Source organism: Martes martes (assembly GCF_963455335.1).
Source record: "Martes martes genome assembly, chromosome: 15".
NCBI lineage: Eukaryota > Metazoa > Chordata > Mammalia > Carnivora > Mustelidae > Martes > Martes martes.
In genome coordinates this window covers 32541840-32566112 of record NC_137903.1, presented here as the reverse complement: position 1 = coordinate 32566112, position 24273 = coordinate 32541840, and the positions used below count along the sequence as shown (strand labels likewise).

Genomic DNA, 24273 nt, shown 5'->3' with positions numbered 1-24273 from the left:
AATAAATAAATATTTTTAAAAGGAATAAAATGAGATATTTCACGTAAAAGCATTTTTAAGATGTCTGTCAAATTTTAAGTATTGAGAGCATAGTTCTACAATAACTTTGTACTATAAAATTGATGATTGTAATTAGAATCTCATATTATAAAACTGAAAAACATTTAAAACTGGCATAATAATAATAATAATCATGATTTTATTTTTCCCTTTTTATTGAGTCTAAAGTGAAAATGTACAAAACCCCTTTGAGGCCATGCTTTCTGTATGTATTTTTTTCTTTATTAAAGAAAAAAATTTTCTCTAATATTTTCTTATTAAAAATTATTTTCTTATTAAAAGCAATAGTGCCATATCCAAGGAGCACACAGAGTCTTTCAATCTGCATCAAGCCCTCTTCTGAAACAATACTCTCCACCAAACCCCCAGAAAAGCAATGTTTTCCACCTTTGTTGATTGTTCACATTAGGGGGATCAGTCTTCTGATAGTCTGGTGATTATCTGTCAGACCTATTAATTTCTCCCTTTATAAAACTGACTTATTGGAATTAAAAGATGCCAGCATAGTCATCCTATTTAAGTGTATGTGCTTACTGTACATGATCAGATTTTTCCCAATTTCTAGATTAGAAGATGATGGTGGTAAGTTGGGTGGGGTCTTTCTTATACTTTGAACCCAAGTGGTAATATTAATCACCTGAGAAATTGTCAGAAAGAACTGTTTTACCTTTTCTAATACATAAAGGATATCTCACTTCTCCTCTATTGCATTGTACAGAAAATTCAGACAACAAGGTTGATGGAGATAAGTCATATCCTTCTTTACATACAAAATCTATTAAATCTCCATGTAAGACCTTTCCTTCATACTTCCACTTCATCTCTATGTTATTTCTGTACATGTAATCCACATTAATAGTACATGGCTCTGTAAAACAAAATATTATTTTAAATTATTTATTCATTTGACAAGTATGAAGTTTAATGTATTTTTAAAAGAAAAATTTGATAAGTCTCAAAAGCAATGTTTTATATTTAACATTTACGTTATTAAAATTCCTCACACATATACACACTTTATTTCTATCAAATTAATTTATATATTTCTTAATATTGTTATCTTGTGAATTAAAACCACTTAATTTGAACATTAAAAAATATTGTTTAAGCTACAAGAGATGCACTTTAGACCTAAAGTGAGGTGATACAAAAGGATATACCTTGCAAATAGAAGGGAATAAAAAAAAGAACCAGGGTAGCAATACTTATATTGGAAAAAAGAGACCTAAAACAAAAACTGTAATAAGAGATAAAGAATCATTATGTAATCATAACGATAAGAGCATATAACAATTATAAACATAAAAGCACCCAAAAAAAACCCCAGTCTAACCTTATACCTACAGGAACCGCCCCCCCCCAAAAAGCCCAAGATTAGTAGAAGGAAGGAAATAATAAAGACCAGAGTAGAAATAAATGATGTAGAGACAAAAACGAAAGAAAGAAAGAAAGAAAGAAAGTGAAACCAGGAGTTCTTTCTTTGAAAAGAAAAACAAAATTGATAAACCTTTAGCCAGATTCATCAGGAGAAAAAGGACAAAAATAAATAAAATTAGAAAGAAAAGAGAAGTAAAAACACCACAGAAATATGAAGGATTATAAGAGAATACTACAAAAATTATATGCCAGCGAATTGGACAACCTAGAAGAAAAAGATATATTCCTAGAAACCTATAATCTTCCAAACTAAATCAGGAAGAAATAGAAAATCTGAACAGACCAATTACTAGTAACATATTGAACTGGTAATAAAACAAAATTCCCAACAAACAAAAGTCCAGGACCAAATGGCTTCATAGGCAAATTCTACCAAACATTTAAAGAGTTAATACCTATTCTCCTCAAATTATTCCAAAACACAAAAGAAGAAGGAAAGCTTCCAAATACATTCTACAAGGCCAGGATCACCATGATACCAGAACCAGACAGACACTCCAAAGATAACTAAATGCCAATATTCCTGATGAACATAGATGCAAAAATCCTCCATAAATTATTAGCAAACTGTATTCAACAACACATTTAAAAAATTACCATGATCAAGTGAAATTTATTCAGGAGATGCAAGGATGTTTCAATAGTCATAAATCATTCAATGTGATACAACACATCGACAAAACAAATAATCATCTCAGCAGATGCAAAAAAAAAATTTGACATTATAAAAACACTAATAAAGGAAACTACCTCAACATAATAAAGGCCACTTATGATAAACTTACAGCTAACATCATACTCAGTGATTAAAAATGAAGAGCTTTTTCTCTAAGGTCAGGATCAAGACAAAGATGTCCATTCTTGCCACTTTTATTCAACAAAGCACTAAAAGTTCTAGCCATAGCGATCAGGGGAAAAAAAGACATCCCAATTGATAAGGAAAAAAGGTAAACTGTCACTATTTGCAGATGACATGATACTATACACAAAAACCCCTAAAGACTCCATCAAAAAAAAAAAACTATTAAAAGTAAAATAATGAATTCAATAAAATTGTAGGAATCAAAATTAATACACAGAAATCAACTGCATTTCTATGCACTAATAACAGAGTATCAAAAATAGAAATTAAGAAAACGATTCTATTTATAAATATGCCCAAAGAATAAAATACCTAAGGATAAACTTAACCAAGGAGGTTAAGACCTGTACTCTGAAAACTACAAAACATATTGATGAAAGAAATTGAAGCTGTCACAAAGAAATGGAAAGACATTCCATGCTTATGGATTGGAAGAGTTAATATTGTTAAAATGTCCATACTTACCAAAAGCAATCTACAAACCAATGCAATTCCTATCAAAATACCAATAGCGTTTTTCATAGAACTAGAACAAGTAAGCCTAAAATTTGTATGGAACCACAAAAGATTCCAAATAACAAAAACAATCCTTAGGAAGAAGAACAAAACTGGAAGTATCACAATCTCTGACTTCAAGATATATGACAAAGCTGAAGTAATCACAACAGTATGATACTAGCATAAAAATGCACACATAGATTTATGGAAGAGAATAGAGAGCCCAGAAATAAATCCATGCTCATGTGGTATCTATGACAAAGGAGGCAAGAATATTACAATCAGAGAAAGAGAGCTGTTCAATAAGTGATGCTGGGAAAACTGGACGATGACATGCAAAAGAATGAAACGGGACCCCTTTCTTATACCATACACAAAAATTAACTCAAAATGGATGAAAGACCTAAATGTGATACCTGAAATCACATAATTCCTAGAAAAAAGCATAGGCAATAATCTCCTTGGCTTTGACCTTAAGAACATGTTTCTAGATATGTCTCCTGAGGCAAGGGAAACAAAAACAAATGTAAATTACTGGGACTACACCAAAATAACAAGCTTTTGCACAGCAAAGGGAACATCAACAAAGCAAAAAGGCAACTCACTGAACAGGAGGAGATATTTGCAAAGGATACATCTGCTAATGGGTTAATATTCAAAATATATAAGGAAGTTATAAAACTCAACACACAAAAAACCCAAATAACCCAATTTAAAAAAATGGGCAGAGGACCTGAATAGACATTTTTCCAAAGAAGAACATATAAATGGCCAACAGACACATGAAAAGATGCTCAACATCACTCATTATCAGGGAAATTAAATCAAAACCACAATGGGATATTACCTCACAGCTGTGAGAATGACTAGAATCAAAAAGAGAAGTCACAAATGTTGGTGAGGTTGTGGAGGGAGGAAAAAACCCTCATGCTGCGTTGGTTGGAATGTAAATTGCTGCAGCCACTGTGATGAACATTATGGAGGTTCCTCAAAAAATTAAAAATAGAAATACTATATGATCCAATAATTCCACTTCTGGGTATTTACTCAAAGAAAATGAAAACAGCAATTCAAAAGCTGTATGCACCCCTATGTTTATCGCAGGATTGTTTACAATAACTAAGATATGGCAGCAACACAAGTGGCCATATGATGGAATATTACACAGTCATTAAAAAGGATGAAACCTTGCCACTTATAACAACATGGACGTATCTAGAGGGTATAATCCTAAGTGAAATAAGTCATGGAAAGACAGATACCATATGATTTACTTTTATGTGGAATCTTAAACATAAAATAAATGCATAAACAAAACCCCAGAAATTAAGTCATATATAAGAAAACAAATTGATGGCTGCCAGAGGGGAGGGGAGGATGGGAATGGACAAAATAGGTGAAGGGGACTGGGAGATATAGGCTTCTGATTACACAATGAGTAAGTCATGAGGATAAAAGGTACAGCAGAGAGAATTTAGTCAATGGTATTGTAATAACATTATATGGTCACTGTTGGTATCTACATTGGTGGTGTGCATAGCATAACATTTAGACTTGTTGAATCAGTATGCTGTACCCCCCAAAATTATGCAACATTGTGTGCCAACTATACTTCAGTAAAAAATATATATATACATATATGTATACATATTAATGTATATTACAGTCACTTAGGTTAAGCCTGATCTCCTCTCTATAAAATAAAAGTCATGAGGGATGCCTGGATGCTGGATGCTCAGTTGGTTAAGTGTCTGACTCTTGGTTTTGGCTCAGGTCATGATCTCATGGGTCTTGAGATCAAGCCCCAGGTTGGGTGCTTGAAGATTCTCTCTCTCTGTCCCTTGCCCCACTCATGGGCATACTCTCTCTTTTTCTCTCTCTCTCTAAAATAAATAAATGAATCTTTAAAAAAAATAAAAAATCATGAAATACAAAATGTATTTATTGTACAATATTTGTGAGAGACCTACCACTTGAGGTACATCAAAGAACAAAACAAAGATCCCCACCCTCATGGAACATACCTTCTAAATGGGAGAAACACACAAGGACAAGCAATAACTATAATAAATATATGGGTTTATAATCTATGGCCATATTTAAACCACATGCCACAAATTAGAAGGGAAATGAGTAGTGGAGGGAGAGGAGGGGGCTATAGAGAGGGATGAGGTAAGAGAAGTTACACTTTGAAGCCATGTGGTTGGGAGAGGCCTAAGGAAAAAATAGTATTTGTACAAATGAGTGAACCATGGCATTTTCTGAGGGAAGGGTGTTCCAGGAAGAGGAAACAGCCCTGAGGTGAGAGCATACTTAGCTTCTGTGAGGAAGGGCAAGGAGACAGAGTGGCTGGAGTAGAATGAGATAGGGAAGATCAGTACTGGGAGGTTAAAAAGGTTCATAATGTCTGGAACAATAATTCACAGATGGAAGATTCTGCTTGTTATTACACCATTTTTCCCATTTGTAGTGAGAATATTTGCAGTTCCTAAGGATAAATAAGATGTACCGAACTCTGCCTCTTGGCCTGATGACAGTAAATGATCTTCATTCAATATTTGCTTTGATTTATTAGCACCAAGTCTATGTGTCTAGAGGCAATTTTTCCAGAAACAGCATGATAGATTTCCTTAAACTTTCCAGTCTTTATCCTCAGAGATGACTGTACTTCCATTCAATGCATTATCAGTCACATCATCAAAACCTTAGTATCAAAAACCTCTATGAAAATATGAGGGCAATAGAAAAGTTATAGGTAGACATATTTGAATTTGAATGGGACCAGCAGCTTAGGAATGACTTGGAATAGAGAAACCATCAAGAAATAGCTAAAGACTTAAAATTCAAATATATATACACAACATAAATAAAATAAAAGGAAAATAAAAATGGTTGCAATATACATTGTTGTATCTTGTATCATTGTCAAATGAATAATATAATTTATATAAATAAAATTTTTATTACAAGTATGAAAAATTAAAGTCATAGAAAAAAAACAACCTGTGGCCACTAGAAAATCAAAAAAATGCTCAGTTGAGTAATACTTAAGTAAGTCAAATCAAATATAACTTAAATCAACCAAGTCAAATAAACGTAAACTCAGTTGATTAGTACTTAAATAAACCAAATTAAAATAATTTTAATTGTTGGGTTAACAATATATGATTAAAATATTCAAGTTGACAAGGATTAAGAGAACTACTACATTAATCCACTGATGGTAGAGTTGTAAACCAGATTAACTTTCTGAAGGACAATTTAGCAATTAACAGAAAAATAATTTAAATTCCAGATCTTTTTGAACCAGAAATTCTTCTTCAGAAAATCTGAAAAAAACATACCCAAAACAAAATAAATCATGTGAAATAAATATACTTAATTTTAAAAATTAAAAAATAAAATGTTTTTTATATGTGCAGACATTTAGTAAAAAATGTATTGTTTGGAATATAAAAATGTTGAAAACACACTAAACTTCCATCAAAAAGTGATTAATTTAATTATGACATATTTATATTATAGAAAACTAGGTAGCCATTAAAATGTATATTGTAGAGGTATATCAAACCATGTTCATAATACAGTTTGTGGGGAAAAATGAATTACATAGCCACTTGTGACAGCATATATTTTTTTGTAAATAGGTGTTGTGTGTGTGTGTTTGTGTGTATACAAAAAGGTTTAGAAAACCATTGTCTAAATCATTAACACCAATTGTTTCAGCCCAAATTACTGATATTTTCTGTTTTTTTCTAGTTGCCTCTATATATTTCTCAATTTTTGGTAAATAACAATGATTTGCATTTATATAGTTTGAAATGCTAATATTTGTAATTAAGTGACTATTTTATTTTAACTTAGAGAAAGTTTACGATACCATTACCTATTTGCAAAAGTCACAATGTAACAAGTTCATTGCAACTGTAGTGACCAATTACATTGCAATTACATGTAATTCTGACTAGCAAAGTTAAAAAATGAAGCAAATCTCTGTTTGTTTCTCAGAGTCCACAGTCTCTCATGGTTCGTCTCCCCCTCCAATTTCCCCTCTTCATTTTCCCCTTCCTTCTCCTAATGTCCTCCATCCTATTCCTTATGTTCCACAAGTAAGTGAAACCATATGATAATTGACTTTCTCTGCTTGACTTATATCACTCAGCATAATCTTCTCCAGTCCCATCCATGTTGGAAGGCAGCTATGCTCACCACTATACCACCAATGCTGATTCCCATCCATGTTGATGCAAAAGTTGGGTATCATCATTTCTGATGGCTGAGTAATATTCCATTGTATATATGGACCACATCTTCTTTATCCATTTGTCTGTTGAAGGACATCTCAGCCCTTTCCACAGTTTGGCTGTTGGGGACACTGCTGCTATGAACATTGGGGTGCATACGGCCCTTCTTTTCACTACATCTGTATTTTGGGGGTAAATACCCAATAAAGCAATTGCTGCATCTGGTAATGGGTATTAAGGAGGGAATGCACTGCATGGAGCACTGGGTGTTATATATAAACAATGAATCTTGGAACACTACATCAAAAATTAATGACATGCTGTATGGTGACTAACATAACATAATAAAAAATTAAAAATTAAAAAAACGAGGCAAATATATAGGCTTGAAATGAAAGGTGAATATTTATGTTCTGAAAGTTATCTCAACTTACATAATTATTTAGATAGCTCCCTTCATTCTCCACTTGAATCATTAATGTTAATTATACTAAGTTTCAATCTAAAATATACTTAATTATAAATATGTTTTTATTTGCTCAACAAAATAGAACAAAGGTGACCATTTAAGTGAGGAATTGACAGCCAAGAAAGCTATTAACAATATCCTCTACCAAGGAAAGAACTGGATTGATTATTCTCTCCAAATGGCATTCCGAGAACAATATAGAGAGAGACACTGAGGCTATCAGTTAGGAGAAAATAATCAGTCACTAAAATGTGAATCTATTTAATGCCACTAAATGTGCACTTAAAAATGGCTAACATGGGGGCGCCTGGGTGGCTCGGTGGGTTAAGGCCTCTGCCTTCGGCTCGGGTCGTGGTCTCAGGATCCTGGGATCGAGCCCCGCGTCGGGCTTTCTGCTCAGCCGGGTGTCTGTTTCCTCCTCTCTCTGCCTGCCTTTCTGCCTGCTTGTGATCTCTGTCTGTCAGATAAATGAATAAAATCTTTAAAAAAAAAATGGCTAACATGGTAAAGCTTTGTTGTTCATATTTTACCACAATTTAAAAAAATAGTAAGTAAGAATATTGTAGTTTTAGACTCTCTGATATTAGATTTTCTGCTTACAAAAATGAAAAGGAAAAACACTTGGAAAAAAAGATTTATACAAAAAAATCATTTCCATGCAATAAAATGTTATATAAAAATCACATAAAAATACAAACATAATGGTATAAGAAATTCAATGGGTTGTTATAAAAGGAATAAGTTCTAGGGATCTAACGTATACAATGGTGACTACAGTTTACAATTTTTTTTGAATACTTGAACGTTGCCAAGAGAGCAGATCTTAAATGCACTCATAGTAATGACAAGAACAACAGTGATACAACTATGACTATGTGAAGTGAAGGGAATGTCAATTAACCTTATTGTAAAACATATATGTGTATCAACTCATTGCATGGTATAACTTAAATTCATATGTTATATGTCAATTGTATCTCAATAAAGCTGGGAAAAATTTTTAAAAATATACAATGTGTTCTCTGTCTTACCTAAGCAAATAGGTGGGGATGACCATCTTCCTTGTTCACAACGAGATACTTTTGCTCCACTCAGTAAGTAATATTCATTGCATCTATATTCTACTGAGGATCCTGTTGTGTAGCTTGCTAACAATCCATCAACAACAGCCCCATTTAGTATATCAGGTGGTGACTTACAATTCTCATTATTTTCTAAGAAAAGAGGTTATATTAAAATTAATATGAATTTATAACAACATAATGATATCATATAGTTACTTATACTATTGTACCTCATTATTTATATTATATAGTTTAGGACAATTTTTTTCTAAATTCTCCAGAAATGAGAAAAGTGCTATTCAGACCAAATATTTTAAAAATTCACTTAGTAAGAAGAAACAGCAAATGTTTTACCTAAAAACACATATGCATATCTGTCACTTTTCTTGCTTATGAAGGAATCATGACACAAATATTCTTAAAATGTATTGAAAGGTAAACAATAACCTGAAGATTATGGTCAGTTCTAAAACTACCCTTTGTCATCACCCACTGTTATTTTTTAATTCTCATTCTTTTCATTCCAGATCTCAGTCAATCCATGGATGACATTGTCTACTTTTTCTCTCTTTAGTTTTTCTCCTACTCTTCTCATTTCTTTAGCATCCTTAATAGGATGCAATAAATGCAATAAATATCATAAGTAAACATGTTTGTGGAGATCTTTCTAGGAGAGATCAAGAAATGAGAAGGGTAACAGGAAGGGTAGCACCTGGGAGTGGCAATGTAGCCTGGTTGTGCATGTTCGTGAAACAAAAGACCGGGAATAGGTCTCAGAAGGGTATAGGACTCAGGCTGGCCAGATACGTAAGTAATATCAGAAGGGGTGACCCAAAGGCAGGAACAGAGTGCTCTAATGTGACTTTATAGGGCATGAAGGGAGAGGAAGTAGATCATGATTATGGCCAGTCACCCAATCGACTATTACTATGTGTTTTCACTTGAGGTTTACCTCAAGAGTCCTGGTGTCAACAGATCAGATAACAGTGTTTAGCACTAATGTATATTCAAAAAATTTTTTTTAGTTTCCCGATTCTTTATATTGGGTCAAATTCTACAGAAGGCTGCATATACACAAAGAAAGCAGCAGAGTAGGTGCTGAATCAGGGTGTTTTATAACTTTTCTAAGCAGTAGTCTCTTGCTAGAAATATATAGATTAAATAAGGAAAATGAAAAAATTTTCACAACAGCCTTAGCTATTGCTGGTAAATGTAGCATACACACCAACACACTCAGGAGGACGTGTCCACTTTCCACGTTTACAAGTTATTTCTGTTGATCCTCGGAGATGATACCCACTTTTACATTCATATGCCACTTTATCCCCATTGTAATAAATCGTAGAGTCCAGGTTTGCCGTACCATTCTCAATGATGGGTGGGTTCCCACAGGCTGTCTTCTCCTTTTCTTCTGAAAAGAGACATTTTGTATACACATGTGTATAGCTACACATGCAGACTTCATTTTAGGGAAAACTGATAAAGGTGTTGCTAACCTATGCATTTTGGAGGTTCTGTCCATTTTCCATTTTCACAACGTATTTCTTCTGATCCCTGTATCTCAAAATTAAGTTCACATTCTATACGAACTGTTTCACCGTGACGATAAGTTGTTGAGTATGTTTGAATTTTGGAGTGTAGAGGCAGAGGTGGAGGAGGACATCGATTTCTTCTTCCTGATATAAAATATTACCAGAGTTAGTCATATAATTATAAAAAATAATATGTAGATTTAATAAGCACCATTCCTAGATCCAAGTACCATAGGAAGCATGGTAGGCAGACCCTAGGGTCACCCGTTGATCTCCACTTTTGATGTTTTTAATGTTCACTTCTTTGTGTGATAACCTTCCCCATAAGCACGAACTGTGACTTGCTTCTAATCAATGAGTACAGCAAAGATGGAGGGAGTATGTGATTACGTATGCATGATATGCAACATAGTATGGTAAGGCCATTCTTGCTGAGAGATTGTCTCCCTGCTGATTTTGATAAAAAGCAAGCACCCACATTGTAAGCTTCCAAAAGGGGGGTGGTGCAACAAGACAAGGGGCAAAGGGCTGCCTCTAGTTGGCAGCTGAGAAGAAATTGAGGCTCTCAGTTCAGCTGTCTGCAAAGCACTCAATGGTACCAATAACCACGAGTTTGAAAGCAGATTCTTCCCCAGTCCAGCCTCAGATGAGACTGAAGCCCCAGCTGACACTTTAATTGCAGTTTGTTCAACAGGAATGCAGGGGAGCCAGATAAGCTCGGCTCAGACTCCTACAGAAATTGTGAAATAATACAAGTGTGCTGTTTTAAGTTGCTAAATTTGTAATGCATTGTTATGCACCAATAGAAAACTAAAAAAGCAAGCGAATTAAAACAGCATTCGTTATCTCCTCTAATCCTAAAATAACTTTATTAAGCAAGGATAATTATTTCTCTCATAGATAAATAAACTGAAATTTCTGAAGTAAATAAATTAACTATTAAGTGGTGGATCTGTTCTTTTTTTTTTTTTAAGATTTTATTTATTCATTTGACAGACAGAGATCACAAGTAGGCGGAGAGGCAGGCAGAGAGAAAGGAGGAAGCTCTCTGCTGAGCAGAGAGCCTGATGCAGGGCTCGATCCCAGGACCCCAGGATCATGACCCAAGCTGAAGGCAGAGGCTTTAACCCACTGAGCCACCCAGGTACCCCATGGATCTATTCTTGTCCCTATGACTACATGAATTAAATCTGTCCTTCAGTATTCTAAAACACAGACTGTATTAATGTCCTATTGCTGTTGTGACAAATTATTACAATTAAGTGGCTTAAAATAGCAGAAATTCATTCTCTTACAGTTCTGGGAACCAAAGGTCCAGAATTCACTGGGCTAAAACCAAGTTGTCAGGAGAGCTGCATTCCTCCTGCAGGCTTTGTGACTCAGCTTCTTTGCCTTTTCAGACTTCCGGAGGCTGCGTGCATTCTGAGGCACATGACCTTTCCTCCTAGTGCTCCAACCTCTTGCTTCTATTCCATGGTCACATCTCTATTCCTCTTTGGTAGTCAAATTTCCCTCTGCCTCCCTCTTATAAAGAGGCTTGTGATTATATTGAGGGTCCACAATTAGACCCTCAGAATAATCAGAAATTATTCCTACCTCAAGATCCTTAACTTTATCACATGTGCAAAGTCCCTTTTGCCATATAAGTAAGGTAACATTCATTGGTTCCAGGGATTAGGATATAATTTATTATTATTGAGCCAACTACACTGCCTACTCTACATCTAATGACTATTTACTAGAGAAAATAATAGGCATGTTGGCATGCTAATTTGGATGGGGAAGAGTAGATATTAAGCAGGCTTGCAATTTATTTCTGTAATAAAATACGACAATTTGCTAACTATCTTCTTCTCTACTGTTAGACCAAGTCTCTTGGGCAGGACTAGAAAATTAAAAACAAAACCAAAAACATTAATGTTATCATTTGGTGCATTTAAAGAGTTAGGATCATTCTGGGCAATCTCATCTCATACCCGTGGTCATCTCCCTCTTTCACCCCTCCCAACATTTGCTTCAAATATTCTCCCCCTCCTCCAAGTTTCCACTTTCCTGTCTTTCTCTTATCGATCAATAATGATATTATTTTCTATACTACAGAGTATATATACTCTCCATCCCCTCCAATCCTCAAAATCCTATTTATCTTTCAGTTCAAATGTTACCCATCACCTCCAAAAATGCTATCCCACATCATACCAATCAAAATCTTCAGTGTTTGTTCAAATAATTTATATCTGAGTTTATTATATTTGTCACATTGTGTCAATTACCTTTTTAAATTTGTTTCCTCTGCTAGGCTTGGACTTCCTTCATATATCATTGTAGGTATGTTTAAATGATGTGTGAATTGTCTCCCAACAGGTGATCATACTGACTGCTTGAACATGTCCAGTGATAGAAACTTGCCATAGACATTACGTTTTAGGAATACTCTTACTTGAGGACCATATTTTTCATTTTTACTCTGGGTAATTTTTTTTAATTTTTCTGTTCTTTACCCCCACCATTTTGAAGACTTTATTTTCACATCAGGAAATATGTGGCCAACTAAGAACCCTCACAAAACCACCAGCGTGGGATAATTGAATCTAGTAATTCCCAATAAGTAAAATGTATTCATTATAATAAGAGAGTTTAAAAGTTACATCCACTCTACAAACTAATACAACCTTTAAGATTTCTTAAATTTTTCTTAAATTTCTTAAGATTAAATATTGCTGAAAAATATCTAGCAATGATTTAAAAGACCATATTTATTTTTAAAAATAGCATTCAGCATAATACCCTCCACGTCATTCCACATCATTGCAAATGGCAAGATTTCATTTTTTTGATGGCTGAGTTCTCATAAGTCAGTCAGAGAAAGACAAATACTGTATGATTTCACTCATATGTGGAATTTAAGAAATAAAACAGATGGACACAGGCGAAGGGAAGGAAAAATAAAATTAGACAAAAACAGAGAGGGAGGTAAACCATAAGAGACGCTGAATTCTAGGAAACAAACTGAGGGTTGCTGGAGGGGAGGTGGGTGGGGGGATGGGGTAACTGGGTGATGGGCATTAAGGAGGACACCTGAAGTAATGAGCACTGGGTGTTATATGCAACTGATGAATCACTAAAGTCTACCTCTGAAACTGAAAAAAAAAAAATAGCACTCAGGACAAGAATTAGATAATATCAGAAACATTTTTTCATAGAAATTAAGCTAATTAAGACATGATATTTTATTTGTATGAGTGTGAAATTTTAAAAATTACCTTCACATACAGGAGATGCTGGGTACCAACCGAAGTTATAGCACTGAATTAAGTCAGATCCACTTAGATAATAATTTGTATGACAGAAAAACTGAACTACGTCTCCTTCTTCATATGTTTGCTTTATAGGATGAAAATAACCATTTTCTATAAATCTTAAAGGAGAGCACTTTAATTCTAAAAATGAAAGCACAAATAAAATTCAAAAAATGTGTTATTTTTTCTGTTGAACAAAATTCACCTACTTATATACCATGTCTGTAATAAAAATGAGTAAATTTGCCATATTTTTTTACACATAACAAAAGCTTGTCAATTCCTATATTTATTAAATATCATTAGGCTTATTCTAATTTAATTATCTGAGCAAAGAGAAATTCTTTTTCTCCTTGAGAGCTTTAAATGATCAAAGCCTGTGATCAACATAATTAAAACCCGAAGCAAAAAAAAAAAAGTATGAAAAATGAAACATGAATGTGACAATTTATATACACTACTGGATGAGAGAAAGTTTTTTAAATGAGACTAGATTGTCCTTAAAATGAGAACCTACTGGTACATTTTGGTGTGAGAGACCATCCATATGTGTGGCATTCTACCTCCTCTGTCTTCTTTCCCCCAGTTGTGTAGTAGCCAGTAGCACACTCGTACTGTATTTTGTCCTTCACTCTGAACGTTTTCTGCGTTGTGGAATAATTCCCATGATCTAATTCAGGGACCAAACATGTTTCTAAAAAAAAAAAAAATCAACTTTATTTATTTTATGAACTTTATCACTAAAACTATAATATTAAAAACAAATCTCAAAATGTATTTTCACAAAATCTGAAGCCTATTTGGCCAAATCAAACTTCAGCAAAATTGAAAAATAGCCAGTTTGCCTTTGCATCTCTAGTTCCTGTTTTGTTTTGTTTTGTTTTTTAAATATATCTTGTGTCTTAATGCCACCAGTCTTCTATTCTTAAAATTCTGGTCTAGTATACTTGGCAGAAGGCCACAATTCAACTGAAGGCTTGTACAGTGACAATTTTTTGAGTCTGTGTCATTTGAGGATTTATACAATTTAAGCAACTAACAACACACTAACAAAGTATACGTATTCAAATTATTGGATTATTTTAAATATATCTGATATTGGTTTACCAATAAAGATAATGGGCATTACCTCAAATTCTTCTCTAATAAAGGAATTAGCAGTTTATATATGTTGTGAGAAATAGGCTTAAGGTTTTTTTTTTCATCCTATTCCATTCCATTCCATTCCAGTCTTTTTTTTTTTTTTTAAGATTTCATTTACACACTTGAGAGAGAGAGAGCCCAAGTGGGAGGGAGAAGCAGACTCCCTGCTGAGCAGGGAGCTGGACATGGGGGTCAATCCCAGGACCCCAGGATCATGACCTAAGCCCGAAGTAGATGCCCTACCAACTGAGCCACCCAGGCACCCCTATTCCATTCCATTCTTTTCTTCACTACTTCCACCTTTTAGTTATTGTGAAAATGTTGCTAGGAACATTGTTGTACAAGAGTCTGTTTGAGTCCCTGCTTTCCCTCTGGGTATAGACCTAGAAGTGGAATTACTAGATCCTATGGTAACTCTATGTTTAATTTTTAGAGGGACTGGCACCAACCCAAGTGTCCATCAATGGATAATGGATAAAGTGTCTATATATGATCTATCTATCTATATACACACAACAAAATATTATTTAGCCATAAAAAGAATACAAATTCTGATGCATGCTACAACATAGATGAACCTTGAATACATTATGCTAAGTGAAATAAGTCAGACAAAAAAGGATAATACTGCATGACTCTTCTTATATAAAGTACCTAAAAAAAGGACATTGATAGAGACAGAAAATAGAAGTTACCAGATACTGGGGGTAGGGTGGGGAATAGACAGGTTTATTGTATAATGGGTATGCGTTTCTGTTTGGGTTGATGCAGAAGAAATAATGGTGATGAAGAAGAAATAATGGTGATGGTTATACGACATTGTGAATGTACTTAAGGCTACTGAATTGTACACTTAAAAATAGTTAAAATTTCATGTTCTGTATATTTTACTGCAATTAAAAAAAAAAAGGTCAGGGGTTGCCAATGGTTGGCAGAAGGAAAAATGGATGAACAGGTGGACACAAAGGATTCATAGGGCATTGGAACTATTCTGTATGATATCTCAGTGGTGGATACATGTCATTATACATGGGACAAAATCCACAGCATGTATAACACAAAGAATGAACCCTAAAGTATGAACTTTGGTTAATGCAACAAATATACCATACCAAATGCAAAATGTTAATAATAGGGGAAATCAAGTGTGGCCAAGGGCAGGAAACGGTATATGGGAATTCTCTGTACTAGCTGCCCAGTATTTCTGCAAATCTAAGACTGCTCTAAAAATAAGTGTATTAATATTAAAAAAATTAAATAGGAACTAGTGGAGTAGGTGAGTTGTGGGAGTTGGGAACTCGTGGGTAAAGGGAACACCAAACATCTAAGAAAAACAATATGATAACTTCTTGCACTTACAGACATCCAAAAAATCAATTATATTAAATAAAAATGACTATCAATATAAGAAAGTACTAGCCTCACAGTCTTTTATCTTCAGTTTTAGGAAATGACTCTTCTTTTTTGTAGCCCCAAATTTTTTAATAATAAGCATTATGACAAAAATATGTCCTCATAATTGTTAGAAATAAATGCAGAAAAATTATGAGTTAGTCTAAAAGAAAGGCAATCAGAATCAATTTTACCAATTTAGGAAATGATTCTTAAACACATACCATGTTCCTTCCTACAGGTAGGTTGAGAAGACCATCCATCAGCAAGACATTGAACTACTTCTTCATCCTTTCCTCCAGTGGTTTTATATCCTGAATTACAACTATAACGCATGTTCTCTTGAATTTTGTACATTAATTTTACATCAGAGATGTAACCATTTCTCAACTCAGGCTTAACGCATTTTTCTATGGGGAAAAAAAAATCTTTGCTTAACTTGGTGAAATTAAACTTGTCTTTTACTTACTTGTAAAACTAAGGTAAAAGTTTAATATTTTTCTTGGAATTTAAAGGACAGAAAAAAATTTCACTCCAGAATTCCTTGATTTGATTTGATTTTGGAATTATCCTGCATATTCTGAATCAAATTTCTTAAAAAACTGATTCAACTCAACAATGACATTCTTTGTGTTTATTAACTTCAGTTCTTGTTGTGACTCCCACCCCTATTACATCTACTTTTATTTATTTATTTATTTAAAAGTAAGGTAACTATTTTTTTTTTTTAAAGATTTTATTTATTTGTCAGAGAGAGAGAGAGTACACACAAGCAGGCAGAGAGGCAGGCAGAGAGAGAGGAGGAAGCAGGCTCCCTGCTGAGCAAGGAGCCTGATGCGGGACTTGATCCCAGGACCCCAGGATCATGACCTGAGCCGAAGACAGCAGCTTAACCAACTGAGCCACCCAGGTGTCCCATTACATCTACTTTTAGAAAACATAATAGAACTCTTCCCCTAATTGTTATTAATGACAAATAGAAGGAATTTCATTTGGGTTGACTTCCTAATATTTAAATCTACTGTGTTTGACAATTTTCAACACCATGTAACAAAAGCACATACCTAACTTATGGGTCCTTAAATAAGTCTGCAGATACCTTAACATGAAAACTACATTCATTTTTTTAACTCAGCAAACGATCACCTAGCCATATAGTAAGTCTGTGTAGCCTGTCCCCAGTCAGTCTGTGTAGACCGTGACTGAATCATAGACCTGTTACTCAAAACCTTTGAGTTTGCAGTTATTAAGCAGCAGATACTTGCAACAGTGTTGTGTTAGACAATAAATATACCTCAGCACTGAATGAGCTCAGTGATTTTTTTAAGCCCTACTATTAGATCCTCACAACAAGCCAAGAACTATATATATAGATTATCTCAGTGAAGCAGGTTTATGCCCACTTTATAAATGAGAAGCTTAAGCTCACAATGCTCTCTTCCCAGTGAGGGAGCAGAATTGAAATACAGGCAGGTTAACTGTAGAGGTTCTATCTTAACCATTAGACTACATGCTAAACCTGAGTTCTTCTTTCTGGCTCTTATTTCAAAGCTCTTGCTAATGTTTCATTTATTTATTTATTTATTTTTAAAGATTTTATTTATTTATTTGACAGACAGAGATCACAAGTAGGCAGAGAGGCAGGCAGAAAGAGAGAGGAAGGGAAGCAGGCTCCCCGCGGAGCAGAGAGCCCGACGTGGGGCTCGATCCCAGGACCCTGAGCTCATGACCTGAGTTGAAGGCAGAGGCCTTAACCCACTGAGCCACCCAGGCGCCCCTGTTTCATTTATTTTTAAGCTCTATATATTAATCAATCTTTCTTTCTTTCTTCCTTTCTTTCTTACAATCTTCCTTTCTTTCTTCCTTTCTTTCTGTGGTCTATGTTAACACTAAAAGTGCAATGCTTAAATTCATGGTCTGTTCTCAAGTCATGGAAAGGATAATTATCCTACATGGATATGCTCACTATACATACCAAGCACCATCATACTCATTTCCTCTTCTAAATGAAACAGGCCCAACTGAAACCTCTACTCTGTAAAACAGAGCTTAGAGAGTCCTTTCTTTGTTCAAGAGAGGTCAGCTGATCTAATGAAAGCCCATTAATAGTTTGACTATAGGGTAGCCTGGCATGAAATAATGAGATGAACCAATCAGATTTCCTTTTTCTAAATTGGAACTCAAAATTCAGAAAACACATTTTTCTGAATCTATGGGAGAAGGAGTTGGCACACAAAGAAGAGAGAAGTTTTTCAAAGAATAAAACACTAGAGTAACAATCTTATTCTTCCTAAGTCCAGTGTCAAGCATTTTTCTGGCTTCCTATGCACTATTATCTGTATAAGTTCTTCATTCCTTAAAGTAACTCATTTGCATCTGTTTCTTACAGTATTATAATACCATTTTCAGTAAGTATCCATATTCTCTTTACAGGTACTCTAAAGAACAAAGACAATAACATTTTAATAAGAAATACTATTTACAGAATTTCAGAATATGCCTTCATTTTGTAAAAGAAAGAATGGGCTGGTAATTTGTTCTTATCTACCAAAAGGTTTCACCACCCACCAGATTTTCTTGGACCTTTATGAACTGATCTCCTTAAATAATATAAATATTTTGTGGACACAACCCACACACTCACTGAAGCAACGTGGTTCTGGAGACCAGCCCTCTCGGGTACATGTGACTCGTGCCTCTTGTTTCCCAGTTTCAGTTGTATAACCAGCCAAGCAGGAAAACAACAGTTTTTCATTTATTCTCATTGGAAAGTAATAGCTTTTAAAAGAATAGTAATATTGGGCAATCCTTCCATTTTCCACACTAGGAAGACCACAGGGTTTCTCTGAAATGAGTAAATATCAAGCTGAAAACAGAAAGGTATATCTAAAATCATAGGATATGTGATCAAATGGCAGCAAATTTTAAAATTCAAAGTGTTTGAAGCCACTTGGACCAGTACTTATTTTTATTACCTCACTTTTTAAGGCACTTCTGTGGCAATGTTTTTCAATCAGAATTAATCTACTAGCAACCCCAATAACCAATAGTCAGAATAAAACTGGTCAAGCCACTTCCTCAGGGAAGCTTTCCCTAACTTTGTAAAACAGCACTTTCTAATAGAAATATAATGCAAGCCACATATGTAATTTTAAAATTTCTAGTAGTCACATTAATAAAAGGAACAGTTGAAGTTAATTTTAATAATACATTTTATTTAACCCATTAAAATATTAAAAAGGTTTTTCATTTTTTTTCTTACTAGTCTGAACTTGAGTATATTTATACCTGCAGCACTCCCAACTTGGAATAACCACATTTCAATAGCTGTATGCAGCTGTATGCAGCTAGTGGCTACCATATTGGACAGCGTTTAGAGTAGATGAAGTTCCACTTAAGATACGCAAACCCACAAAATTTTGAAATGAATGGCTTTTTTTTTTAAAGAAAAAGACAGACAACTAATTAAAAAATAAATAAAAGACTTGAGCAAGAGCTTTACAAAACAGGAAATATATATGGTCATAGACTTCATAAAAAGTACTCAGCTTTCTTTGGCAATATTAAAGCAGAATATACACGTACTATTTTTTAAAAAGCACTCATCCCTTATGAACACTGATGCAAAGGTTCTCAGCAAAACACTAGCAAACAGAATTTAGCAGCATATTAAAAGGACCAATGAGCAAGTAGATTTTATCCCTGGAATGCAAGGATGGTTCAACATGTGAAAATTGGTCAATGTTATACATCACATCAATAAAATGAAAGAAGGAATGAAAGTTTTCTTCTGTCCACCCAACCATATGTAAAAGAATATTCATAGCAGCACTATTCGTGCAGTCCCAAACTGGAAACAAGCCAATGCCCATTCATGGAAGAAAAGATAAACACATTTTAGACATGCATTCTGTGGAATATTATACAATAATACAATGCTGAATATCATGCAGCAGTGGTGAATGTTGAATAGTGAATCTCACAAACATACTATTCAGTGAAAGAAGCCTGTCACACGTAAGTAAACATTACATGTATTGATATAAATTTTTATTGAGGTATAATTGATGTATAACATTTTATTCGTTTGGGTGTACAGCATAACGATTCCACATATATATTTACACATATTGCAAAATCATCTCACAATAAATCTAGTTAACATCTGTCACCTCACACTTATAATTTTTTTTCCTTGTGATGAACACTTTTAGGATATGCTCTCTTAGCAACTTTTAAATAGACAATACAGTTTTGTTAACACACATGTGAACACATACAGAGCAAATTGTAACAAAGAAATAAGGTGATTATAGGATACATTCATTAAGAGTTATTTGTGGTTAGAAGGAAATTAGAAGTAATGATATGTCCATCACAAGGAAGATAGATAAGTAAAATATATGAAACACTATGCACAGTTAAAAGCAACAGAATTGATTCAGCAACACGGGAATATATTTAAAAGGTAGCAAGTAAAACAAAACAGTAAGGAGATCAAACTGATGGCAAGCTTTCATTTATGTGAATATAAAGCACATACACAAAACAAGACATAGTTCAGAAAGATAGTTACATATATATGAATATGTCAAATACACAACAGTGGCTCCCAGTTTGATGCTAGGGGAAATGGAATTCAGGGTCAGGGATATAGGGAGGAAATGTATAAATAATGCAAAAGTGGAACATTTCATAGGCCAATGATGATTGAATGTTATAAAATGAGAGGTACCATTAATTCAATTCTTGCCCCTAATGTTCCTAATGGGATGAGGGAAAGCATGTAAATATGAGATTATGGTTAGCTTTTTTGTCTGTTTGTTTGTTTGAGTAAAAGGAGATTATAACCATATAATAACTAGGAAATTATCTGGAAAATGCAATGTCTTCTATTTAAAAGATTTTATTTATTTATTTGTCAGAGAGAGAGAGAGAGAGAGCACAGGTAGGGGGCATGGCAGGCAGAGGGAGAAGCAGGCTTCCCGCTGAGCAAGGAGTCCGATGTGGGACCCCATCCCAGGACCCTGGGACCATGACTGAGCTAAAGGTAGATGCTTAACCAAATGAGCCACCCAGGCATCCCGAGGAAAATGCGATGTCTTCATGGTATATAGATGTAGAGAATTACATCAGCTGATTTTTCCCTATTTAGAAAAATAAAACCAAAGGAAATAATTCATGCAAAAATTATCTTATTGTAGAATTGAATATATCAAATAAGATGACTTCTATTTATTTCACTTTCATAATTTTAAGGGCAGACACTTTTTTGGCAGGAAATTTATAGTAAACTATTACCTAAAAGGCAATTATAATTCATAGGATATTTTATTTTAACAAATTTCCAAAAATGTTTATTTTAGAAAAGTCTTATTGCTGTGTGGTTTCCTCATTTGTATATTCACTCTTGCTGACACCTAATTATCCTTTCTTGTTTCTTATCCCTACAGCCTAATAACACTATTAACTATTCCTAAATAACCCACACTTGCACATTGCCTGTCTCACTCACACTTATTCACACACCAGGTCATCTGGCTATAAAGATTTCTAAGAGTTAAGGAGTCCATGTGTACTGGTTTGTCTGCACAGTCCTAACTTACACTGTTGGCTCATATAACTATTAATAGAGCTCCATTTCATCCTCAAAAGTGTCTTTATCTGTATAATCAATTATACAGTCTTCCTCCTAATCACTAAAAAATTTCAACCAATGAATAAATTAGGATAAAAATCAAAGGGTAAAAGATTCCAAAATCTTGATGATTCTTGGATATTTCAAATTGCCAACACTAAGCTCTCACTTTATGAACAGAGAATTAAAATTGTACAAGCTATGCAGCATTAGGAATAAATTCTAGTATGAAATTAGAATTAAGGTTAACATACGACTTCTAATCAGTGGTACTGTTAGACTGAAAACCCTTTCAAGTTTTTAGATCCTCATCTCCTATGCCACAAAACCTAGAGATACAAAGCTGTTTTCTTCTTTTTTGTCTTGTGTTGTTTTTCTAAGTTTGTCATTATAAGAATAGTTTACTACTTATGCCCAAAGGAAAAAAAGCTACCTAAATATTTATAACAATTAAAAGAAGTATGCTTTTTATAAAGTTGATACACAAATGAAAGACTATTAATAAAAGTTCAAGTCAAATGAAAATTAGAATTTCCCTTTATAATTTTTAGAGAATAAAGATTATGAAAAATTAATTTTACCTTCTGCATAGAGTTCTCCTGAGATGATTAATATGATGATAAAAGCCAACTCTTTCGTCCTCATCGTCAATGGTGTGCCCAACAAAGATTTTAACAATTCTAAAGCACTAGGGACTCATAAGTACACAATACTTTGCCTGAAGAAAAAGTTAATTATTTACAACATCTGTCAAAGTGTCTTTGTAACAAAACTTATATTTCATTTAAAATATTTTCAAATAATACTAAAATAACATGACTATGTTAATTGACAATACTTTTCATGCCAGAGTCCAATAAAAACGTGATAACTTATAAGGGCAACAGTAGCAGCAGCACAAATCATTAACTCAGACTGCATAAAATCAAGGTAAATTTTCAACTTCAATTCCCTATTGTAAGTCCATGGAGTAAAGTTCACCTGTGGCCATTGATTTCTTTGCCACCATTGATCAAATGGAGAGATGAACTTAGAAACATGAGATAATGGATACCTCATGTTAAAACACAGTGCTGTCTAGGTTACATTTCTTAAAGAGAAAAATGACCTACTTGTCTCAAGCAATGATAAAACTATATTACTGATAGTAATGTCTAATGTTTAGTGTTTGTAACCTGTGGTGGGTGATGAAATCAGCACTGTGCTATATTATCATTCATGTTGAAAAATGTTTTGAATGATCACTATATACCAGGTCATGCTCTAATCTTGGGTATACAGCAGTGGAAAACAAGATTAAAATTACTGTCCTCATGGAGTTTACATTCTAATGTGTTTTAATTTAAACTATAAAATAATCTAGTGAGGTGAGAGCTGTTACTATTTTCATTTTGTAACTTTTTATTAAAATAAAATATATTCAGAGAAAAGTACACATGCCATAAGAGCACAGAACAATGAATCCTTACCAGGTGAACACATTTCATAATAAGAAACAGAATAGACCAACATCTCATAGGTTGTGGATTGAGTCCCACATCTGGGCTCCTTGTTTCATGAGGAGTCTGCTGTAATGATTCCCTTCCTCTCCCCCACCCCCCACCAGCACCCCTGTGAGCTCTCTCTGTAGCCATGGTATTTTATAATGCTCCTTTGGTTTAATTTTTAACCAATGAATATAAAATAAATCCTTGTGAACAGTGTCAGATAAGTACACAACCTCATTTTTAAAAAAAAGATTTTATTTGAGAGAGCACGCCCACATGAGCGCTCGCAGTTGTGGGGGAGGGGCAGAGAGAAAGAGACAAGCAGACCCCCACACTGAGCAGGAGCTGGATTCAGGCTCAATCCCGGGACCTTGGGATCCTGACCTGAGCTGAAGGCAGGTGTTTAACTGACTGAGCCACCCAGGCGCCCCACAACCTCATTTTTTCCCAGAGAGTTGCCATGTTATTCCAATTACTTATCAAATAATTCATGTTTTTTGTCACTGATCTGAATTTCCACCTTTCTTATATGCTGAACTCTTGCATGCTTCAGCACCTACTCATGTTTTTTAGTACTATACTTTTCGCTACCCTAGCTATAGAACATATGTGAGCATTTAATAAATGTAGTCCTTACACTGTAGTCTTCCTTTGCAGAAATTTCCTGTCTGGTGCTGTTTGCTTATTTACTGTTGATGTACTACAGGTTGAGAGGAGGCCGTTGGAGTAACTCAGCTCTGTCTTATAATCTCAATATCCAGATTGTGACTTTGGAAAATGAGAACTCATTTGTACCTACATTTCTACATTTCTAAAATAATGATAAAAATAGTAGCTACCTCAAGCATGTTGTGGAAATTCTGCTGAGGATAATTTAGTACTCCACATTTTGCTGATCCCTAAAAAAGGTCACTACTAAAAATGGTTTTAGAACAAAATCCTAAGCCAAATTTCATATACATTCCAAGGAAGTATATTTCAATTCAGGGGAAATAGGGGGTAATAATACATTTAGTGGAAATAATAAAAGATAATAAAGATAACTTATAGATGTGTCATTCTTTCTAATTCTCTTCCCTTCTTTTTTCCTTCATTATCTCTCAAACTCATCTGTCAATAACAAAACTCTAAAATCTCTCTACTTCATA

The 24273-nt window shown here is 34.2% G+C and overlaps 1 protein-coding gene across 2 annotated transcripts in view; it reads right to left on the bottom strand.

The window, feature by feature from the left end:
- Positions 1 to 22514, bottom strand: part of F13B (coagulation factor XIII B chain) — a 33519-nt gene extending 11005 nt beyond the window's left edge. The window contains exons 1-9 of one of the 2 annotated variants that reach the window (XM_080825076.1): positions 22220 to 22514; positions 18645 to 18845; positions 16225 to 16410; positions 13983 to 14159; positions 13430 to 13606; positions 10131 to 10310; positions 9860 to 10045; positions 8602 to 8784; positions 728 to 928 (exon numbers count right to left, since the gene is read on the bottom strand). In XM_080825076.1, coding sequence (XP_080681202.1) covers positions 728 to 928; positions 8602 to 8784; positions 9860 to 10045; positions 10131 to 10310; positions 13430 to 13606; positions 13983 to 14159; positions 16225 to 16410; positions 18645 to 18845; positions 22220 to 22283 — 1555 coding nt within the window. In that variant the 5' untranslated portion in view covers positions 22284 to 22514. The remainder of the gene's footprint in view (positions 1 to 727; positions 929 to 8601; positions 8785 to 9859; positions 10046 to 10130; positions 10311 to 13429; positions 13607 to 13982; positions 14160 to 16224; positions 16411 to 18644; positions 18846 to 22219) is intronic. The other variant, XM_080825075.1, reaches the window with a different exon arrangement.
- Positions 22515 to 24273: the final 1759 nt, after the last annotated feature.